General features: G+C 39.8%; 1 protein-coding gene across 4 annotated transcripts in view; it reads left to right on the plus strand.

The window, feature by feature from the left end:
- Nucleotides 1-17,592, plus strand: part of wdr90 (WD repeat domain 90) — a 30,491-nt gene that overhangs the window by 2,235 nt on the left and 10,664 nt on the right. For 2 of the 4 annotated variants that reach the window (XM_072680153.1, XM_072680150.1), the window contains exons 3-29: nt 198-374; nt 615-753; nt 1,071-1,241; nt 1,347-1,473; nt 1,741-1,808; nt 1,922-1,998; nt 2,474-2,689; nt 4,038-4,106; nt 4,194-4,304; nt 4,409-4,554; nt 4,644-4,701; nt 6,255-6,373; nt 7,750-7,911; nt 8,037-8,167; nt 9,029-9,145; nt 9,266-9,501; nt 9,581-9,726; nt 10,998-11,128; nt 11,627-11,757; nt 11,940-12,101; nt 12,271-12,393; nt 13,094-13,224; nt 13,448-13,521; nt 14,772-15,043; nt 15,743-15,845; nt 15,975-16,096; nt 16,271-16,427. In XM_072680153.1, coding sequence (XP_072536254.1) covers nt 198-374; nt 615-753; nt 1,071-1,241; nt 1,347-1,473; nt 1,741-1,808; nt 1,922-1,998; nt 2,474-2,689; nt 4,038-4,106; nt 4,194-4,304; nt 4,409-4,554; nt 4,644-4,701; nt 6,255-6,373; nt 7,750-7,911; nt 8,037-8,167; nt 9,029-9,145; nt 9,266-9,501; nt 9,581-9,726; nt 10,998-11,128; nt 11,627-11,757; nt 11,940-12,101; nt 12,271-12,393; nt 13,094-13,224; nt 13,448-13,521; nt 14,772-15,043; nt 15,743-15,845; nt 15,975-16,096; nt 16,271-16,427 — 3,676 coding nt within the window. Of the gene's footprint in view, nt 1-197; nt 375-614; nt 754-1,070; nt 1,242-1,346; nt 1,474-1,740; nt 1,809-1,921; nt 1,999-2,062; nt 2,313-2,473; nt 2,690-4,037; nt 4,107-4,193; nt 4,305-4,408; nt 4,555-4,643; nt 4,702-6,254; nt 6,374-7,749; nt 7,912-8,036; nt 8,168-9,028; nt 9,146-9,265; nt 9,502-9,580; nt 9,727-10,997; nt 11,129-11,626; nt 11,758-11,939; nt 12,102-12,270; nt 12,394-13,093; nt 13,225-13,447; nt 13,522-14,771; nt 15,044-15,742; nt 15,846-15,974; nt 16,097-16,270; nt 16,428-17,592 lie in introns of those variants that run through there. The other 2 variants (XM_072680151.1, XM_072680154.1) reach the window with 2 other exon arrangements.

Genomic DNA, 17,592 nt, shown 5'->3' on the forward strand with positions numbered 1-17,592 from the left:
AACATCCAACAATGCTGGAATTTCACGTTGTGTTTCTACTTTACATCACAACTTAAAATGAACAAAGTATCAACGTCAGCTGTTGATTATAACCTACATTTGTTAAGATGACTTCGTCTATCAACGTTGGTGGCCAGCTGGGATAACAATATTGTTGATTGTTTGTCTCTCTGTTTGTTTGTTGGCGGTTTTGCCAGGATAAGACCCTCAAGTGTTCGGTGTTCCGTATTCGGGGTTCCATTCCGGCCAGCAACTACATCCTTCTACCTAAAACCAGCAGCCGGTCGCTGGGGCTAACAGGCCCCTACCTCTACCTGCTCTTCAGACCCTGCCCCAGTAAACACTTTGTAGTGCATCTGGACATTGCTGCTAAGGTAAGTGTAATATTGCGGGGTTGTTGGAGAGGGTTATGATGTACTGTGGCTGATGTGAGCTGCAGAAGAGTCAAGGAGAGTGATTAAGAAAAGGCCTGTGAGGAAACTTTTTAGAATGGAAATGAGGGAGTCAGAGAGAGCTTGGGATGTAGATGAGGGAGAAGCTGCTGTCAGATGTGTTTAAAGTAAATGTGTGACTTTAGTAATGGTTGAACCTCTGTTTTCTCTTCACTGGTACAGGAAGGTCAGGTGATCCGTGTATCATTCTCTAACCTGTTTAAGGAGTTTATGTCCACAGAAACATGGCTGCAGTTTCCCTTCCTCTGTGAAACTGCTCCCGGCTCTGTCTGTGAGTGCACAGGCAAGACCCCCAAGCATGGTAAACAAACACATAGACACACACACACACCAAAACACACCAAACACATCATGTGCCTGTAGAATACCTGCATGGCTTACATTTACACCACTGATCTAATGTATTAATTGAACATTGTCTCCTGTTGAATGGTTCCAGATTCCATTAAATAATTTGCAGCAAAGGTTCCCAAAGCTTTTACAAACATAACTTCAGTTTTTATGAAAGCAAGGAAGTGAAATTTGGGCCCATATGTGATCCTGTACAGTTAAAGAGGTTAAAGAAGTTACTGTTGCCTAGTGGAACAATGGTCACTGTGGTGTTGATGTGTGCTTCAGGTTTGGTGGGTCCAGCGCCGGTGTCTGTGCGCTGGACGTGTCTGATGATGGACCTGCGTTACGTGCTTTCTGTCTTTCTTAACAAAACGCACAGCCACCTGAAGGGCATTAAGCTCTGTGCCAACATGACGGTGAAAAACATCATGACCAGTGACCTTCTGCTGGACCCAGGTACTCACATAATACACCATAATACACCATTCTCATAATGGAATAGAATAACACACTATTTGTTTAACTTTCTCACTCTTGCTCTCACACACTCGCGGTCTGTAGGTCTGTCATTCTTAGAGTACCGACGGGCTGGAATGGTGTTGCCAGAAGGCACAGCCCCCATGCCCAGAGATATGTGCTTCCCTGTGCCTCAGGGCAGCAGCTGGCATCAGCTCTACGACTACATCAGGTAAGCTAAACACACGTTTTCTGTATTTTACGCTCTGAGAAGTAAATTTGCCCTAAAGGGTTCTTTGAACGATGCCATCACATCAAGTGAAGATTCTTTAGACCTTTTAAAGGTTTCTTCCCACACATCTCATTAACAAACATGGTTCTTTATGGAAGCAAAAGTGGTTTTTACTATAGCTTCCCTTTGAAGCACCCTTATTTTAAAGAGTATTGCATGAGGTTATTAAATACAAGGCAGTAATGCACAATCCTTAATGTTTTAAAGGCTTCCCACCAATGGTGTAAAGATGCCTTTAGATTCTATACAGAAAGGACTCACCAATCCAACTCCAAGTGAGTGTTAAAAAGAAGAAGAACCTAGACTCAATTTAGATACATTATACTCCAAGGATTGTTAAATCTCTGTCTCTGTCTCCTTCTTTCCATCTGTCTTGTTTTCTCTGTAGAAAGCTGCAGTGTGAACTTCAGCAAACCTGTGCAGGACCGTTTCTCCCTCATCCGGCAGATTACCACACCCAGACCTGTCAGTGAGATGGAGAATACAAAGGAGAGATTTTGTGGACCTTAAGCCAGTATATCTAGTACACTGGAAGAAACGAATTGTTGTAGTGTGGATTTTTGCTGAAAAACACACAAACATCAAATGAAAAAAGCCATCACTTGATGGTTGGTGTGGCGCAACAGATAACACCACTACCTGCCAATGAGCTACCACACCATGTGGGAGACTGTGGTTCGATTCCCGGTCTGGGTGACTGTGCTGTGCTACACCAATAAGAGTCCTTGGGCAAGACTCCTAACACTGCATTGGTCCACCTCTGTAATATGAGTAACCTTGTAAGTCGCTCTGGACCAACCAGGGACCAGCAGATAAGATTGATGGATCTAACAAGTAGTTTTAAGCTTTACTGATATTATATGTGTGTGTGTGTGTGTGTGTGTGTGTGTGTGTGTGTGTGTGTGTGTGTGTGTGTGTGTGTGTGTGTGTTTCCCTTTAGCATGCTAAGCAGCGACCGCTTCTCTTGACCTCCAGTCGGCCTGTGCTGACCTTTGCACATTCTGAACATAGAAGCAGCCTGCGTTCACCAAGTCAGAGGTCCCAGGCTCTTGAGGATGACCGGGTAGTGAGCAATGATGGAGGAGGTGTGCATGTGCATGCTCGCTACGAGGACGATGATGTCGGCACGCATTCATTGGACAGTGACGAAGTGGCTGTGAGTGACCTACATCTACCGAAGTCTGTATTTCATTGCTGTCACGCAAAAACGTAGTACCTACGTTACTGTTTTCACATAATGGGAATTTGGCAGCAGTTCTTTACACTGTTTTACAATTTCATGATAAATGGACCAATAGAAATGATAAGAAAAAAACTTCTTAATAAAATAAAATCTTTTACCTTGACTTTCATTGAAAGTTAAGTCATCATTTTGGAGATACAAGGATTTTGTCTGACAGTGACGAATTGCTTTCTGTATAACAAAATAATGGGTTTTCTTAAGAGGGTGGTTATGAATTATGCACCAAATAAGTTAATTGGGTTCCCTTGACAAAATGAAGGATTTGTCTTTAGGTGGTTAACGCCACAGTTTCCCGACCACTTTCTCACGTTCAGCCAAGCAGTGTGTTAGTGGTGTTTTCTTACATGGTGTGTTTTAGCTCCACCTGTCCAGTGGACCTGTCCAGTAGACCTGTACAGTGGTGCTCGTATGTCTTATGTGTAGTGATGCACCAATATTGAATTTCTTGGGCCGATATGATAACCGATTATTAGCACATTGTTGTGGCTGATACCGATATTAAAAACTAATAACTTTAACCTTTTTAGTATTTAAAAAAAGTTCACATTATAGTCCGTATATGAACTGCTTTTAAAAAACGTTTTTTAGTAACTCACTTTACATAGCAATAAACATCAGAGCTGATGATCGTTGTAAATATAATTTTTTTTTATTATTATTTTTAGCTAATGCAAGCTGCTTCATATTCTTTCTATTCATCAATGGAATGATGAATTCTCAAATAACTGATTAGTCATTTATTATTATTGAAATCCCTTGCTGCATTTCCTCAAAAACTTCCATACAGCAAATATTTTCACTCTGCAGCGCGGGAGCCTTGGTGTATGTGCGTCAGTGCACATGCGCAAAAGGCAGAAAGTTATCGGTTGCAATATCAGCCAAACTTCCTGTATCGGACAGATGACAATTACTGAAAAAAATATATATATCGGCTGCAGATATATTATGCATCACTACTTTTGTCAGGACAGCTGAATGGCTACAATTTTGTCAGCTAGCTGACTGTACACCATGCCGGGAGCACACAGAGAAGTCAGCAACGCTATTCCACTCGGGATATAATAATAATAATAATAATAATAATAACATAAAAAAAGTACAATGTTCTTGTTGTAGTGTTGAAATCCAAGCTGTGCTATCACACCTAAATATTTACTGTAAGGGAATTGGAGCTCATAAAGTGGCCATTGACAAGAAGATATTTCTAATATAAGTGTCTTATGGGAAAAACACACACATCCTCTGATGGTTGATTTTGCAGACGCTGCAGCAGGACCCCATACTGAAGCTGAGTAAAGTCATCGGCTTTGGTGGAGGAACAATGAGATGTGTAAGTAAAACAATGTCTCTCTCACACACACACACATACACCCTTTGTTACTTCTTTTACTTCATCTCTCTTTTTGTCTCTCTCTAGGCTGTATGGGCTAATGACGGGGAGGAAGTGGTCTATCCATGTCACGCCATTATTGTCAGCATGAAGATCTCGTCTGGACAGCAGCGGTTTTTCATTGGACACAAAGACAAAGTATGTAGCTTCCACAGATCCATGAGTGTGTTTATGTGTGTTCTGATTAACTGTCCTGTTTCATTTAAGCTGAGTTTTGTGGGTGTGTGTCTGTGGTGTCACAGGTGTCTGCACTGGCACTGAATACGGTCTCGTCTCTCTTGGCATCAGCTCAAACAGGCTCACACTGTCTGGTACGCCTTTGGAGCTACTGCAAGGGACAGTGTCTGACCGTAATAGAAACACACGGGCACTCACTCAACACACTCAGGTACAGATGTAAATACACACGCTACTGCCTGCTGAAACTCCCCAGTTTGTGCTCTTGATGTTTACTTTTTGGTTTTGTTGTATTTGCAGTTTTTCCTATAGTGGGAATGTTCTGTGTGGAGTAGGCAAGGACAGCAACAACAAGACTGTGAGTGCTGCTTCTGATGCTACTGAACCCTTGTTTTAAGGGGAATTTCTACATTTTGTTCATAATTAAATGGTTAAGATATAAATGGAGTCGGAGCTAGAAATCTAAAGAGTTTAATTCCGGTGGAAATCCTGTACTATTGACATTATATTACTATATTACTCATGCCAGTTCTGTAGCTCTCAGCTTGTCCAGAAATGCATGTGAAAATCGTGTCCTTTAAGCGTGAATTCACATTTCCGACTCTAGGAGGAGACCAGGAGCAAGAAATACCAATTGTTGCATACTGCTGCTTTAAAAATACTGCCATGGAGTTAAGATAAGGTTTTTGGTTAAAGAGTATACCCACTCTCAATATCAGTGGATCTCCCAGTCTCTCAGGAGCGGGAGTGGAAAGGGTAGGGAAGAAAGGAGCCAGTTAGGGAGTTTTGCTCTACTCTGTACATCACTGCTGCTTCCAGCGGAAGCATCAGCATGTGGAAGTTAGCCACCCACTGCTACGCATTTCATCATCAAATGGCTAGATTTACAGACACAGCAGCAACTTGCTATTTAAAACCCATCTTCATGTCAGAGGGCTATATGCAGGCCATTCTACGGCAATTTTTTTTCCCTCAGTTGTACAGATTATACCCCAATTAGTTCTGTCCTAGCATGTGATTGACCGAGAGGCAGTCTTTTGACAAGAGCACTCTACACATGTCTGTAAGTATCAGTCTACCTTAGTTGCCTGTAACCTAGCATCAGCCAGGAAGCCATTTAAAAACTATATCCTTGTTTAAAATAATGGATAACAAGCCTGTGGAAAAGAAAGAACTTCTACCTAACTGATACAAGCAATGTGAGTGAACAACCCGAACGCTCCTGTGGCAGTGGCAGTGGCAGCCTGTCTCTACGCACTACCAGCTGCAGAACCGTTTCTGTGTTTAAAGCACGGTGCTGATGTTCCACCTCAACACAAACACTGTGCAGGAGGCAGACATCTTTCATCAGAACGTGGTTAAACTCGCCAAACACAAAAGAGGAGACGCTGGTCCATGGTCTCCCTGGTCCTGGTCTTTTCTTTGCAGATGTGAGAAAGCTTTCTTGATAATCGGTTTGTGTGTCTGTTGTCTGAACATCTAATAAATATCAGAACTATCAAACCTGAGGTTTGGTCGCAATAATGCTTGTGCTGGTGCTGTATTGTGGATGTTGGCACGGGTGTGCTGTTCTTCATTACACCCATACCAGTAACTCACAGTATTGCATAACTTCTCTGTATTGTTGAAAAGAAATCTAGACATCGCAGTCTCTGGTTTCTGTCACCACCACTATAAAGAACATCTAAGTCAGTAGGTTTTTTTACCATTAACCATTTCTCATCAAACTACTCTTTGTTTACATCTCTGTGTTTAAATTAAAAATTAAACAAAAATCACTGGAATTCCTCTTTAACTGAATACTAATCTGGTTGTAGACAACCAGCAATATAGGTCTTGGGTTTAAATAATCATTTTCTTGTTTGGGTCTCTGAGCGTTGATCTCTCTAGATGTCTTTCTGTGTGTTGCAGATGGTGGTTGTGTGGAACACACAGTATGCCACGAAATGGGGTGTGGTCACAGTAATGGCCAAATCTCACACAAATGTTGATATCCAGACCATGAAGATGGCCTTTTGCGACGACACACGGTAAACACACATGCACTAATCACATGTACAGATGCACAAACACCTTTTTCAACACCACGTGAGTCTAACTCGCTTATACTTTTGCTTACCCTCGCACTTATTTCCGCAAGTATGATGTCGCAGTTACTGATTGCACAGATGATTACACAGATGCTACCCTGGAAATTATATAGACCTGTTGTTTTTTGCAGTAAGCATTTGTACGCACCCAAACGTCTAAATGAAAAGAAAAGTGTCTAAGTATCGGTAGGCTTTCCTCTTAATGACCACCTCACATTGCTTTGCTGTATTGCCATAACATTTCTATAATAATGTGATAAATGAGCTGCTTCCCACATGTTTTTCCAACTAGAGTGGAAGTTAGAGGTTTCTTCTCTGCACATTTCCCTACATGGTGTCATAGGTTCTCAATGCTGTTAAAACCTGGTGACTGTGTTATCTTGTATTATCTAATTGCTGCATTAAAATGTATCATGTGATTCTCCACCAAAGAGAAGGGATAGATCCCTTCGATCACATTCACCCTGTGAAAACAGTTTGTGACATGTGTACCTGAGCAGTTCTTTTTGGCTGTTTTGTTGACAGTTTTTTTTTTTTTAGGTTATATGCAGTGATTCTAGGGTGGAAGTGTTGTCCTATAGGACAACACATGGTTTAGGACCAGAAAACCACTTTAAAGCAACATTATGTAACCTTTTTACCTTCGTCATGATTAACGGAATTAAATTATTTTAGTAGTCCTCTGATGTGTACTAGGGAAAATAGCATCTCTGTGATTAAGAGATCTGTACTAGATACTAACTGTACTAGGTAACACTGGTAAAGCAGCAGGCAGGACAACACTTGTGAGAACTATAACACTATATAGCCCAGCAAGACATATTTGTGTAAAATCCTGTTATAATGCTCTACCACCTCAGTCAACATGCTTCTTTTACTTTCAGTGACTGTTCTGTATCTCGCAGGCTGTCCAGAAATGCATGTCCTTTAGTGCTGGCACAAAGTGTGACTTACACTTTCTGAATGTAGAGGGAGCCCAGAAGCAAGAAATACCATTTCGCCATAAAGTAGTTTCAGATTTAAGGGCTATACTGTGTCATCTGTGCACTGAATTCCTATTCCTATACTGAAGGGGCTAACCCTTGAAACCAAGGGTCTTTTTATTTATTTATTTATTAGGTTTAATTTTTAGAACTGTTATTAACTATTCAATATCAACTATGAGTTATTCTGTATCTACTACAAATTGTACACAGTTCTTTAGGGTTTAAAAGGTTAACATATACGCTCATTTTATTTGTTCAAGTGTTTTTGAATTAGGTTTTGCCTTAAATGCAATATTACTTTGCCTTATTATTGTACTAACTATGTTTTAGTATGATGTCATGTGGCGTGGGTAACGTTCATCTGTGGCTTGTGCGTGGAGGCTCTCTGCACTCGTGTCCAGTTAACCTGGGGCAGTGTCACAGCCTCGAGTTCACTGATCTGGCCTTTAAGCAGGGAGACGCTCCAAATCGGCAGGTGGATGACCACACCCTGTAAGGACACAAACGCAAATCTTAACTGAATAATTTTGAGTATTATTACATTCTCTTCACAGTGAATGTTTGGAAATGAATGAGTAATTACTGTGTTTGTGTGATGTTTGCTGTGAATGCTGAAGGTTTGCCAGCAGTAGGAGTGGCCACATCCTGGACATTGACTACATTTCCATGAAGATTAAAAATGTCAGGAGACTCCTCCCAGCTCAGCAAAGCCACTCCCACTGCAGGGAGGAGCAGACTTTTAGCACAGGTGAGAAGTACATTAGAATGAACTAGGCTAATTTTGCTCTTGATGGGGCAAACAATACACAAGTACAAAATTTTACCCATGCATAACATGCCAGAAACAATAAACAGCCACTATATGTATGCACTGTAAGTATTTGGACTACCATTCATAATTTTATCCAAAATCAAAGGTATTAGAAAAATACTTTATCCTGCTTTTTTAAAGCAATTGGCTCTACTGCCAAGGGGAAGGCTGTCTACTAGAATGTGGAGCATTGCTGCGAGAATTTGATTGAATTTAGTGACAAGAGGGTTAGTGAGGTCAGGATTTTTGATGACCACCACCCACCTCGTCCCTGACTCCCCAACTTCTCCCAAATGTATTGGATGGAGCACCAACCATCATTCCAGAGAATACAGTTCCACTGCTCCACAGCTTAATGCTGGGGGGCTTATACCCCTCTAGCCCACACTTGGCATTAGGCATGCTGCTGAAAGGTTCATGTTTACCTGCTCCTGAGAGTCCTAATCTATTGGCAGTACTTCTAGACAGGGACTAGACAAGCTGTGTGTGCGCTTTTTCACATTTGTGTCCGCAATGGGTGTAACTTAAAGTTGTTGAATGCATTCATTAGAATGGGGGGATATATAGTGTATTTTGTATTTCCCCCTTTTTAATGTAAACTTGGTGATCATACCCAGCGATAAAGGGAATCCTTACTTCTTTAAGAAGTCTCCACATTAATAATGACGTTATTAGCGACTGCATCACCAGCTGCATATTGTCCCTGTCATGCAAAAACCATGTATTTCCATGATTTATCTCCAACATCTTTTGCTGTTTTTTGCTTTTTGACATAATGTGAATTGTTTATATGTTTAGGTCCAGGCATTGCTGTCAACAGCATTAGTGTTTGTGGAGCATTCTGTGCAACGGGCTCAGAAGACGGATTTCTGCGTCTCTGGCCACTGGACTTTTCTTCTGTTCTCCTGGAGGCAGGTCAGTACCAACTGTCAGTCTCTCATACTGACCTATCATAGATTTAGTGCTGCTTTGGTGTCAACGCTTTAAAGCTAAGTAAAGGATATTTGCCTATTTATGTGTGTGTTTTGTGTGTAGAACATGAAGGGCCAGTCAGTCTGGTAGATGTATCCTCTGATGGTCTGAGTGTTCTAGCTGCCACGAGCACAGGAAATCTTGGCTACCTGGACGTCAGTAGTCGTGGCTATTGTACACTAATGAGGTCCCACACTGCGACAGTGTTGGGCTTTAGTGTGGATGGGATCAGGAGGCAAATCACCACAGCGTCCAAAGACTGCACTGTCCGGGTGTGGTCGATGGATTCCATGCAGCAGGTCAGTAGTGCTCATAGTGGGAGGGGGGGTGTCTTTCAGTGTCACTCACCCTATCTCTCTCTGTTCCATGTCACTGTAGCTGTATGACTTTGTATCTGCTAAAGAGGAGGATGCACCTTGCTCAGTGGCGTTCCATCCAAGCCTTCCAGTTCTCGCCTGTGGCTCCAGTTCTGGAACTGTGAGAGTGTTCAACATCCCAGAATCCAGCTTACTGGCAAAACACAGGTACAGAAACATGCACACAGTGAGCGCTTAACTTATTTAAAGGCATTTTCATACCTTTTGTATTCTGGAAAAGTTATAAGTGCATGCATTTATTAAAAATACATAAATATGCAATATAAGTTATATTCAAATATAAGTCCGATTTTTTTTATATATATATATATATATATATATATATATATATATATATATGCGGTGCATAATTTCATGCACATAAAGGCCATTGGGTAATGTACACATCAACCATTAGCATAGGGCGGTGATCTCAGTGATTACAGAAAGTCTAGAAAGTCAGATAATCACTGTGCACATTTGTGGTGAGCAGAAAAGCATGTTAGACCCTGTTAATACCAATCAGTCATCGCCTGAATGCCCATCTGGCTACTTCAGTATTGTTATTCATCCTGTCACAAAGCAAATTACAGCACACTGCTTTCAACATCAATGCGTTCATTGTTTTTTTTAGTGGCCTTCCCAGATCTGAGGTCAATTAAACATGGAAGATTTCTGGCATGAAAGTGCTCCTTGGAAATATCAACATGGACCCAAATTTAGTGTTGTTAGTGTAGTCCTAGCTTTTCAGTATGTAAACACATGGGGCTGTTTTCCAGTACAGAGATGAAGCCTAGTCCTAGAGTACATTTTTCCTTTCCTGTAGTGCCAGACAAATCTTAGTCCCTGTCTGGCAGACAATTCTGTAGCTGTGAATTAAAGTTATTTCTATTTTTGTAAGGTGATTATAATGCCAGAATTTTAAAGTGGTTTTGCAGTGCTCAATACCAAATGATACAGCAAAACATTAAAAAAAATATATATATATATATTCTTAAATAACATTTTTATTCAGCCTTTATTTGTGAATCAATGCAGAACAGAATACATAAATGCGGCCAAAATACAATGTCGACTGGAGAGGTAGCTGAGCTTGTTTAAATAAAACTTTTTTTTTTTTTTTGCAAAAAGTACTGAACGTTGAATATTTTTGTGCGTCAACAACACAAAAGAAAAGGTTAAAAAATGAATCAGGTGTTTATGAGAAAATTATAATGCCTTTTTTCACAACAACTATTTAATCAACTATTTAACCACTTGCTGGATGCAATATAGAGTGCTCAAACAGAATGTAGAAATGGTGGTGTTGATTGCAGTTGAATTAATGGGAAAGTTCATTCATATGTCAAATGATAAGCTTCCTATCTTTAGTGTGCATTAAAAATTCAAATGTCTGTAAAAGAAAGCAAATGCATTTTGTTGTGTGTGTGTTATTGCAGATGGCACCGTGGTGCAATAGTGGGTCTGGTGTTTTCTCCTGATGGTAAACATCTGTACAGCGCCGGCTCTCTGGGATACCTCGCTCTCTACAATGCTTCCCAACCAGAGTACCGTACCATCCGAGTGCTTGGTTAGCCTTTGACCTTTTATATTAGCAATATTTACACTACTGATTAATAAAGCTATATGTCATATTTAAGTGACTGATATGGTCATGGTCATTTACTGTATATTTAAGAGTGAAAGCTTTTGTATTATATTCAGTGTACCTGTAGTATTGGAATTGTGCCACCTCTACTTTCAGCACCATGGACAGTGTTTCCTTCTGATTTATGTCCATGTATATAATACTACAACTCTACTACTCCACTAAGATGATGAGGAACTGATTTTTACAACATTGTTGGGCCTCAACTTTTGACATGGTAGTGTGGGTCTCCTGTAAAGTGTATGGTCTGATGTGAGCTAAAGCACTATGATTGTGCAATGATTTTAGGCTAATGGTTAAGGCTATGCTGATATTACTGCTGTTGTTATGTACTGTATATACATATACAGTTAAAACTGAACAGTGCTTCAGGAATCATGTGACTAATGTGATTAAATGTGTTAAATGTTCAATTCTAAGGCGACGTGGTCGTGCAAGGTACGGATCGAGGCCCGGATGCTCTGGCAATAAGCTCAGACAGTTGCTGCTTAGCATTTGTTGGCCCAACAGAATACACCGTCACCATCAGGGATGCAAGCTCACTTGATGAGGTACAATATTATGAACACACACTCATTTAGGAGCTAAAATCTGAAATTGCACACCAGATTATTTAAACAGAGACTAAAGAATTAAGAATAAAAAAAATGGTGTGACGAGATGTTTGGAAATTGGAAGCTCTGTGAACTGTTAAAGAAACATACTGTTAAAAAAGAATTTTTGTGTGTTGCAGCTACGGCATGTTGACTTGAGCATATTAGACCTTGAGAGTACGACACTGGACTCTGCGCTGAAGGTTTATTTCTCCCTGTCCAACCTCTCCCATCTGCTCATCACAACGTCATCCAATAAGGTTCTGTGGATCGACAGAAACACAGGACGACTGCTAGGAGAGGTGAGAGTGTTGTGCAGATCCTATTTATTCATACAGAAACTTTTAGCTTGAGCTTTGAATTGGACCCTCTACAGCAGACACTGTGGTCTACTCGGAAGTTTATCTTTGACTTGCATTCAGTTGCTTAGCTACCTAACTAATGGCATTACTTCTGTCTGTGTTTTTGCAGGTATCTGAGGTGCATCAGTGTGCGTCTCTGGCAGTAAGTAAGGATGGGCGTTACCTGCTCACGGCTGGACGTAACACTGTGACAGTGTGGAACTACTACATGAAACCAGACGTCGAGTCACAGGTGGGTTGGTGTACGTGTGTGTGTGTGTGTGTGTGTGTGTGTGTGTGTGTGTGTGTGTGTGTGTGTGTGTGTGTGTGTGTGTGTGTGTGTGTGTGTGTGTGTGTGTGTGTGTGTTTAGAGTTTTGGCTGTTGTTTGGGTTTAACATTAAACCCCAGGTTTAACATTCACATACTACTTCTAATACAGGATCTATTATGCATTATTTAATAATTGTTTAGTTTATAATGTTTTGCAGAGTCCCACGGGTCCTAATTCAGGGCCTATAAAACTGATATTACAACAGGAGCATAATTACACATGCTTATTAAAGCACTTTGTCTCTCATTCATTTCATATTTGGATATTTCATAGTTCTAAATTGCGGTTAAGTAGCAATAAATACAAAAATGTAGAAGTTCATGCCAGCACTCACCAAACTGACATTGCCATACATGACCAAACTGTGATCTTAGCTTTCAAGACACCTGCATAGGCTGTTTATTTTGTCAGTCGGTTATGATTTGAGTTTCTATCTATATTTATATAAGGTGTGTATATAGGTATATATAATATTAGGCATTCCATATTCATTGTTCAGATGGGCTTTCTGGCTTTTTATAGTCTGTGAAGCTTTTTAAAAGTATGATTTCCAGTCTAAAAGGATGATTTAGGTTACTGGTAGATATTATTTGTTGGTATATTTGTGTCTTTGTACCCCAGATGTTCATCGGCCATTCTCAGCCCATCACGCAGATGTGCTTCATGCCTGACCAGATGGGTGTGCTTTCAGTCGGTGATGCTATCTTTTTCTGGGACTTCTTAGATTATGCACACGAAGAGCCAGCCTGCAGGTAAACATTTGCAAATTTATAATATAACAATAATAATTGTTATAAAATAACAGTAATAATTGCTGTTGTTCAGCAGACATACTTCGTCTCCTGGCGTGGAAACCCATTCCATTTACAATTTGGTGCAAATTTGAAAAAGACTTGAAAATGTGTGTATGTAAGCTGCTAACTTCAATTCTAAATATAGTCTTATTTACTGACTTGTTATTCCTCTCTTTTCCAGTTTCAGCTCTGTAGCTGCAGTCCCCTCCCCTCCAAGAACAAATAAAGGTTTGAATGGCTCTCTTCTAAATGCAGGTAAAGAGGGCAGAATTCTACATCTTCATTTCATTAGGTTATGAGTAAATAAGTTATTTAAGCAGTAACCTGTAACTGTGTTAACTTCTTATGCTATCAGTCCTTGCAGCACAGGGTGAGGTGGAGTGTAATGGGTATATATGATGTATATCATAATGTTGTTGTTCTTTTTTTTAAGTTTTCTAAGTTACATCTGACATTAACATGCATTTTATATCCAGCTTTGAATACTCTTTGGCTGGATTTTGTGTACACTAAAACTGAACTTCCCAAAAGTGCATCCCTAGTGTGACCAGATAAGATCAGATCTGAAAAAAAAAATTCACACATACACAATTTCTTCTTTACATCCTGTAAGCAACTGTTTATAATCAAGGTGGTACAGCTCAGGGAGAGAATCAGTTTCAAGGAAAGATGGGGGTTCCACAATGCATGTAAGAGTACTCACTAGTACTCCATGAATTTGTCATCTTTGTGATTGTGATTGTGAATTCATTAAAAAAAATCAGTCCTTTTCAGAATTTGCCAGAAGCTGCAATTTTGTTTGGCTTGCCCAACCCACATTATTTCCACACTAGACATATAAATATTGCTTTCAATTGCATCTTGCAAATAAATATTGGTTTTCAGTTGCATCAAAACCACATGCTATAATGCTAAGCTGTGCATTCAGTGAATGAAGGTTCTACTAATACTACAGTGATACATGTTTTTACACTCTATTTTGAATGTTAGTATGATGTTTGCTCTAAAGGCAGCTGTAATTTATGCCATAGTGTTAAGCTTGTGCCAAGTGATTAGCCTGCCTATCAGGATTTTATCAGTTCAATTCTGATTGCTTCAGAATCCTCACTTTCTTTGGCAATACACTTCATTTCTTAGAGGAATATCAGACTCATGATCATAATACTTGCAGAAAGAATAGACAAATAGAGTATTTTATTCCTTATCTGGTGGGTCTGGCCTTCATAATTATGTAATGAGGTAAAATGTATATATTTGATGATTCTGCAATTCAAATGTCCACTGTTTGTTTATTTTATTTAGATCTTGAAAGCTAACTGCTAAAACCTTGTAGTCTTGTTCTTTGGTTAAATGGTTCAATTAAATGTGACTAAATATGTTCTATTTCATATACTTTTCTGCCACACTGTTTGGTACGTAAAGTGTGTTTATTACATGAGTCTAGGCTTGCATTAAAGATGTTAAGATACAGTGCGATAAGACACAGTGTCTGTTTTTTGGGACAGCTTCTTTTCTATCGCTTGGTGATGATGACAAAGCCGACGAGCATGATGATAATTATGATGAAGAAGAAAAGATGCAACCCGGCCCCACCCACTCTCCTGCTCCAAGCGACACTTCCTTTCTTCTCGTCACTGAGAGAGCTAGAACTGAAAACTCAGTCACTGCTCTACCCAATCACATCAGAGCTGAGGAGGACAGGGAGGATTCAAAATCGCTTCATCCGAATTGTTACAAACACTTCACGCCTCGTTACAGGACGTCTGTGCTGGACCCGGTACACATTTTTTTTCTTTTTGTTTTTAAAAGTGATCTGTGATTTCAAATGTTTCTTGTTTGTGTGTTTACTGGTGTTCTTCATATAAACAAACAATATTAATTACTTGGATTCTAGTTGACTAATTTAGTAAACTGTTATCAGAATGGTAGGGAAAGGTAATGGAGAAGAAAAGGAAAGACTGATCCATTACATAGATACTAGATCCATTAGATCATCTGTCCAACATAGTGGAGGCACTTTTAGGACATGGGCATGTATGGCTGATAGAAGTATTCATTCTAAAGTGTATAGAGCTTTACTTTCCACTCATATTTGGTCAAATTCTGCAAAACTGATAGGATGGCACATCACAGTACAGACAAAAGAAAAAAAAAATAGAAAAAAAGTAAATATATAAGCAGCTTTTCACTTGTGACAAAACTGATTTGACTGATGACAAAACTAAAGACAGAAAGACCCACAAATAAGTAGCAAAGCATCTCAAGGCAGGAAACTCAACATTTGTCCATGGGTTCTAGATCAAGTCGCTGCAACCGAGGTAGGGCGGGTCCACGGAAGGATCTGTCCCGTTAAAAATGCTTTTTCCTTTCTTTACAAAAATGACATTTGCGTGTTTCTCTCTCTCTCTCCCTCTCTCCCTCTCTCTCTCTCTCTCTCTCTCTCTCTCTCTCTCTCTCTCTCTCTCTCTCTCTCAAGAGTGCTGTAACACCACCTCCTGGACAGGGGGGCTTGAGTCTCAAGGCCGTATTTGGCTACAACGGCAATGGACGGAGTAACATGGTCTGGAATCCTGACACAGGTAAACAATTTATATAAATTTATATTAATTTAATGAAATGTCATGATTCATTTTAATCTGTGTCTATCCATCTGCATATTCATTTGCATACTGTGTAGAAGTATGCATTAGGTTTGTGTCTGCTTGCAGGACTGTTTGTGTACTCCTGTGGGTGTGTGGTTGTAGTGAAGAATCTTCACACTGGCTCTCAGAAGCACTGGCTTGGCCACAGTGAGGAAATCTCAACCCTTGCCGTTACCCACAGTGCACAGGTATAGTTGCTGAGCTTTTATGCGTTTCCCTGTGAATTATAATACAGCACAAATCTCCAAATCCCCCTTCTTAAAATGTAGCTCAAAACATAAGATACAATATGGATTTGTGAACCCCATATAATCCGTAGAGTGGTTTGAGTTTATTGTGACTAATTACTTTTGTGTGTCCAGATGGTGGCTTCTGCGTCAGGAGGTGGGGCCTCGCCCAAGAGCCTCATCTGCATATGGAACGTTCAGGACGGTTCACGCAGAAACAGCATTTCTTACCACAAAGGTTCAGTTCAGAGCCTGGCGTTTTCCAGAGATGACCTCTATTTTCTCTCCATGGGTCAGTTTAATGAGTTTCAAGTGATGTAATAAGCATGTCATGGACAGTATCCTGTTCAAATATAGTGGTTTTGTAGGGCATTACATTATAATGATACATTTGGACTATTTGGACAGTGGCACAATTTGCATAACTTTGATTGGGTACATCACCCTAGTGGAATTTATATAAGTCAGTCAAACTGTGATAGAAGACTTGTTAAGCAATTTAACCATTTTTAAAATCGACTATTTAGGTATTACAGTCTTTTTTTACATATTGAGATTTCCCATGAACAGCTACCAAATGCAAATTCAATATGGTCCATCTATAAAGAGGATTTAAAGAAATGCAAATACAGAGGATTTACCTCAAGGTGTGAACTGGTAACACTGAAGGTCAGAGAGGCAAGATTACTGTTTGCTAGAAAACATTCAAAAAAGCCTGTCCAGTTCTGGAACCAAAGATTACATGTAACAGAATGATGGGAAGAAAAGAAAATAGAGAAGAAAAAGAGAGAATCATGATCCAAAGCATACCACATCATCTGTCAAACATGGTGTAGGCAGTGTTATAACCTGGGCATGTATGGTTGCCAATAGAACAGCCTGGTGTTTAATCATGTCACAGCTGATAGAAGTATCAGGATGAAGGTGTATAGAGTAGTGTTGCACAGTATCTGTATCGGCGCCGATACTGGCACTTACAGACAGTTTTGGTATCGGCAATAGAGTTTTTTTTTACTTAGAAACTTTTGGTTTGCAAATTTTTGAAACCAAACGTTTAAGCAACTAGTAAACTGCCAGTCATAAATAGTTCTGACCCATAAAAAGATATTTAACTTTTTCTTTCCAAAAGTTTACGCAGCTTATTATGCATCTCTTTACATACAGATGTGTACTTGTAATGAAATGGGAATTTTAAACGCTAAATGAAAAGCTGTTTGGTCAAGATTAGCAAGATTATGCTTCCCTACTTGCTTACTGCATTGGGGCGATTTTTATTGTTTCATAGCTCTAAAATTTTACAGCAGTTACTTTTGAGTAACTTTTGAGCAGTTACTCAACCTGTATATGCTGTTCTTTTTAAGGAGTATCAGGATTTATAAGCATCTATCGAGTATTTAAGTTAGAGTTGGTATCGGTACTCTGTATTGGCATATACTTGAAAATCTGGTATTGGAAAG

Source organism: Salminus brasiliensis, chromosome 5 (genome assembly GCF_030463535.1).
Source record: "Salminus brasiliensis chromosome 5, fSalBra1.hap2, whole genome shotgun sequence".
NCBI classification, from domain to species: Eukaryota; Metazoa; Chordata; class Actinopteri; order Characiformes; family Bryconidae; genus Salminus; species Salminus brasiliensis.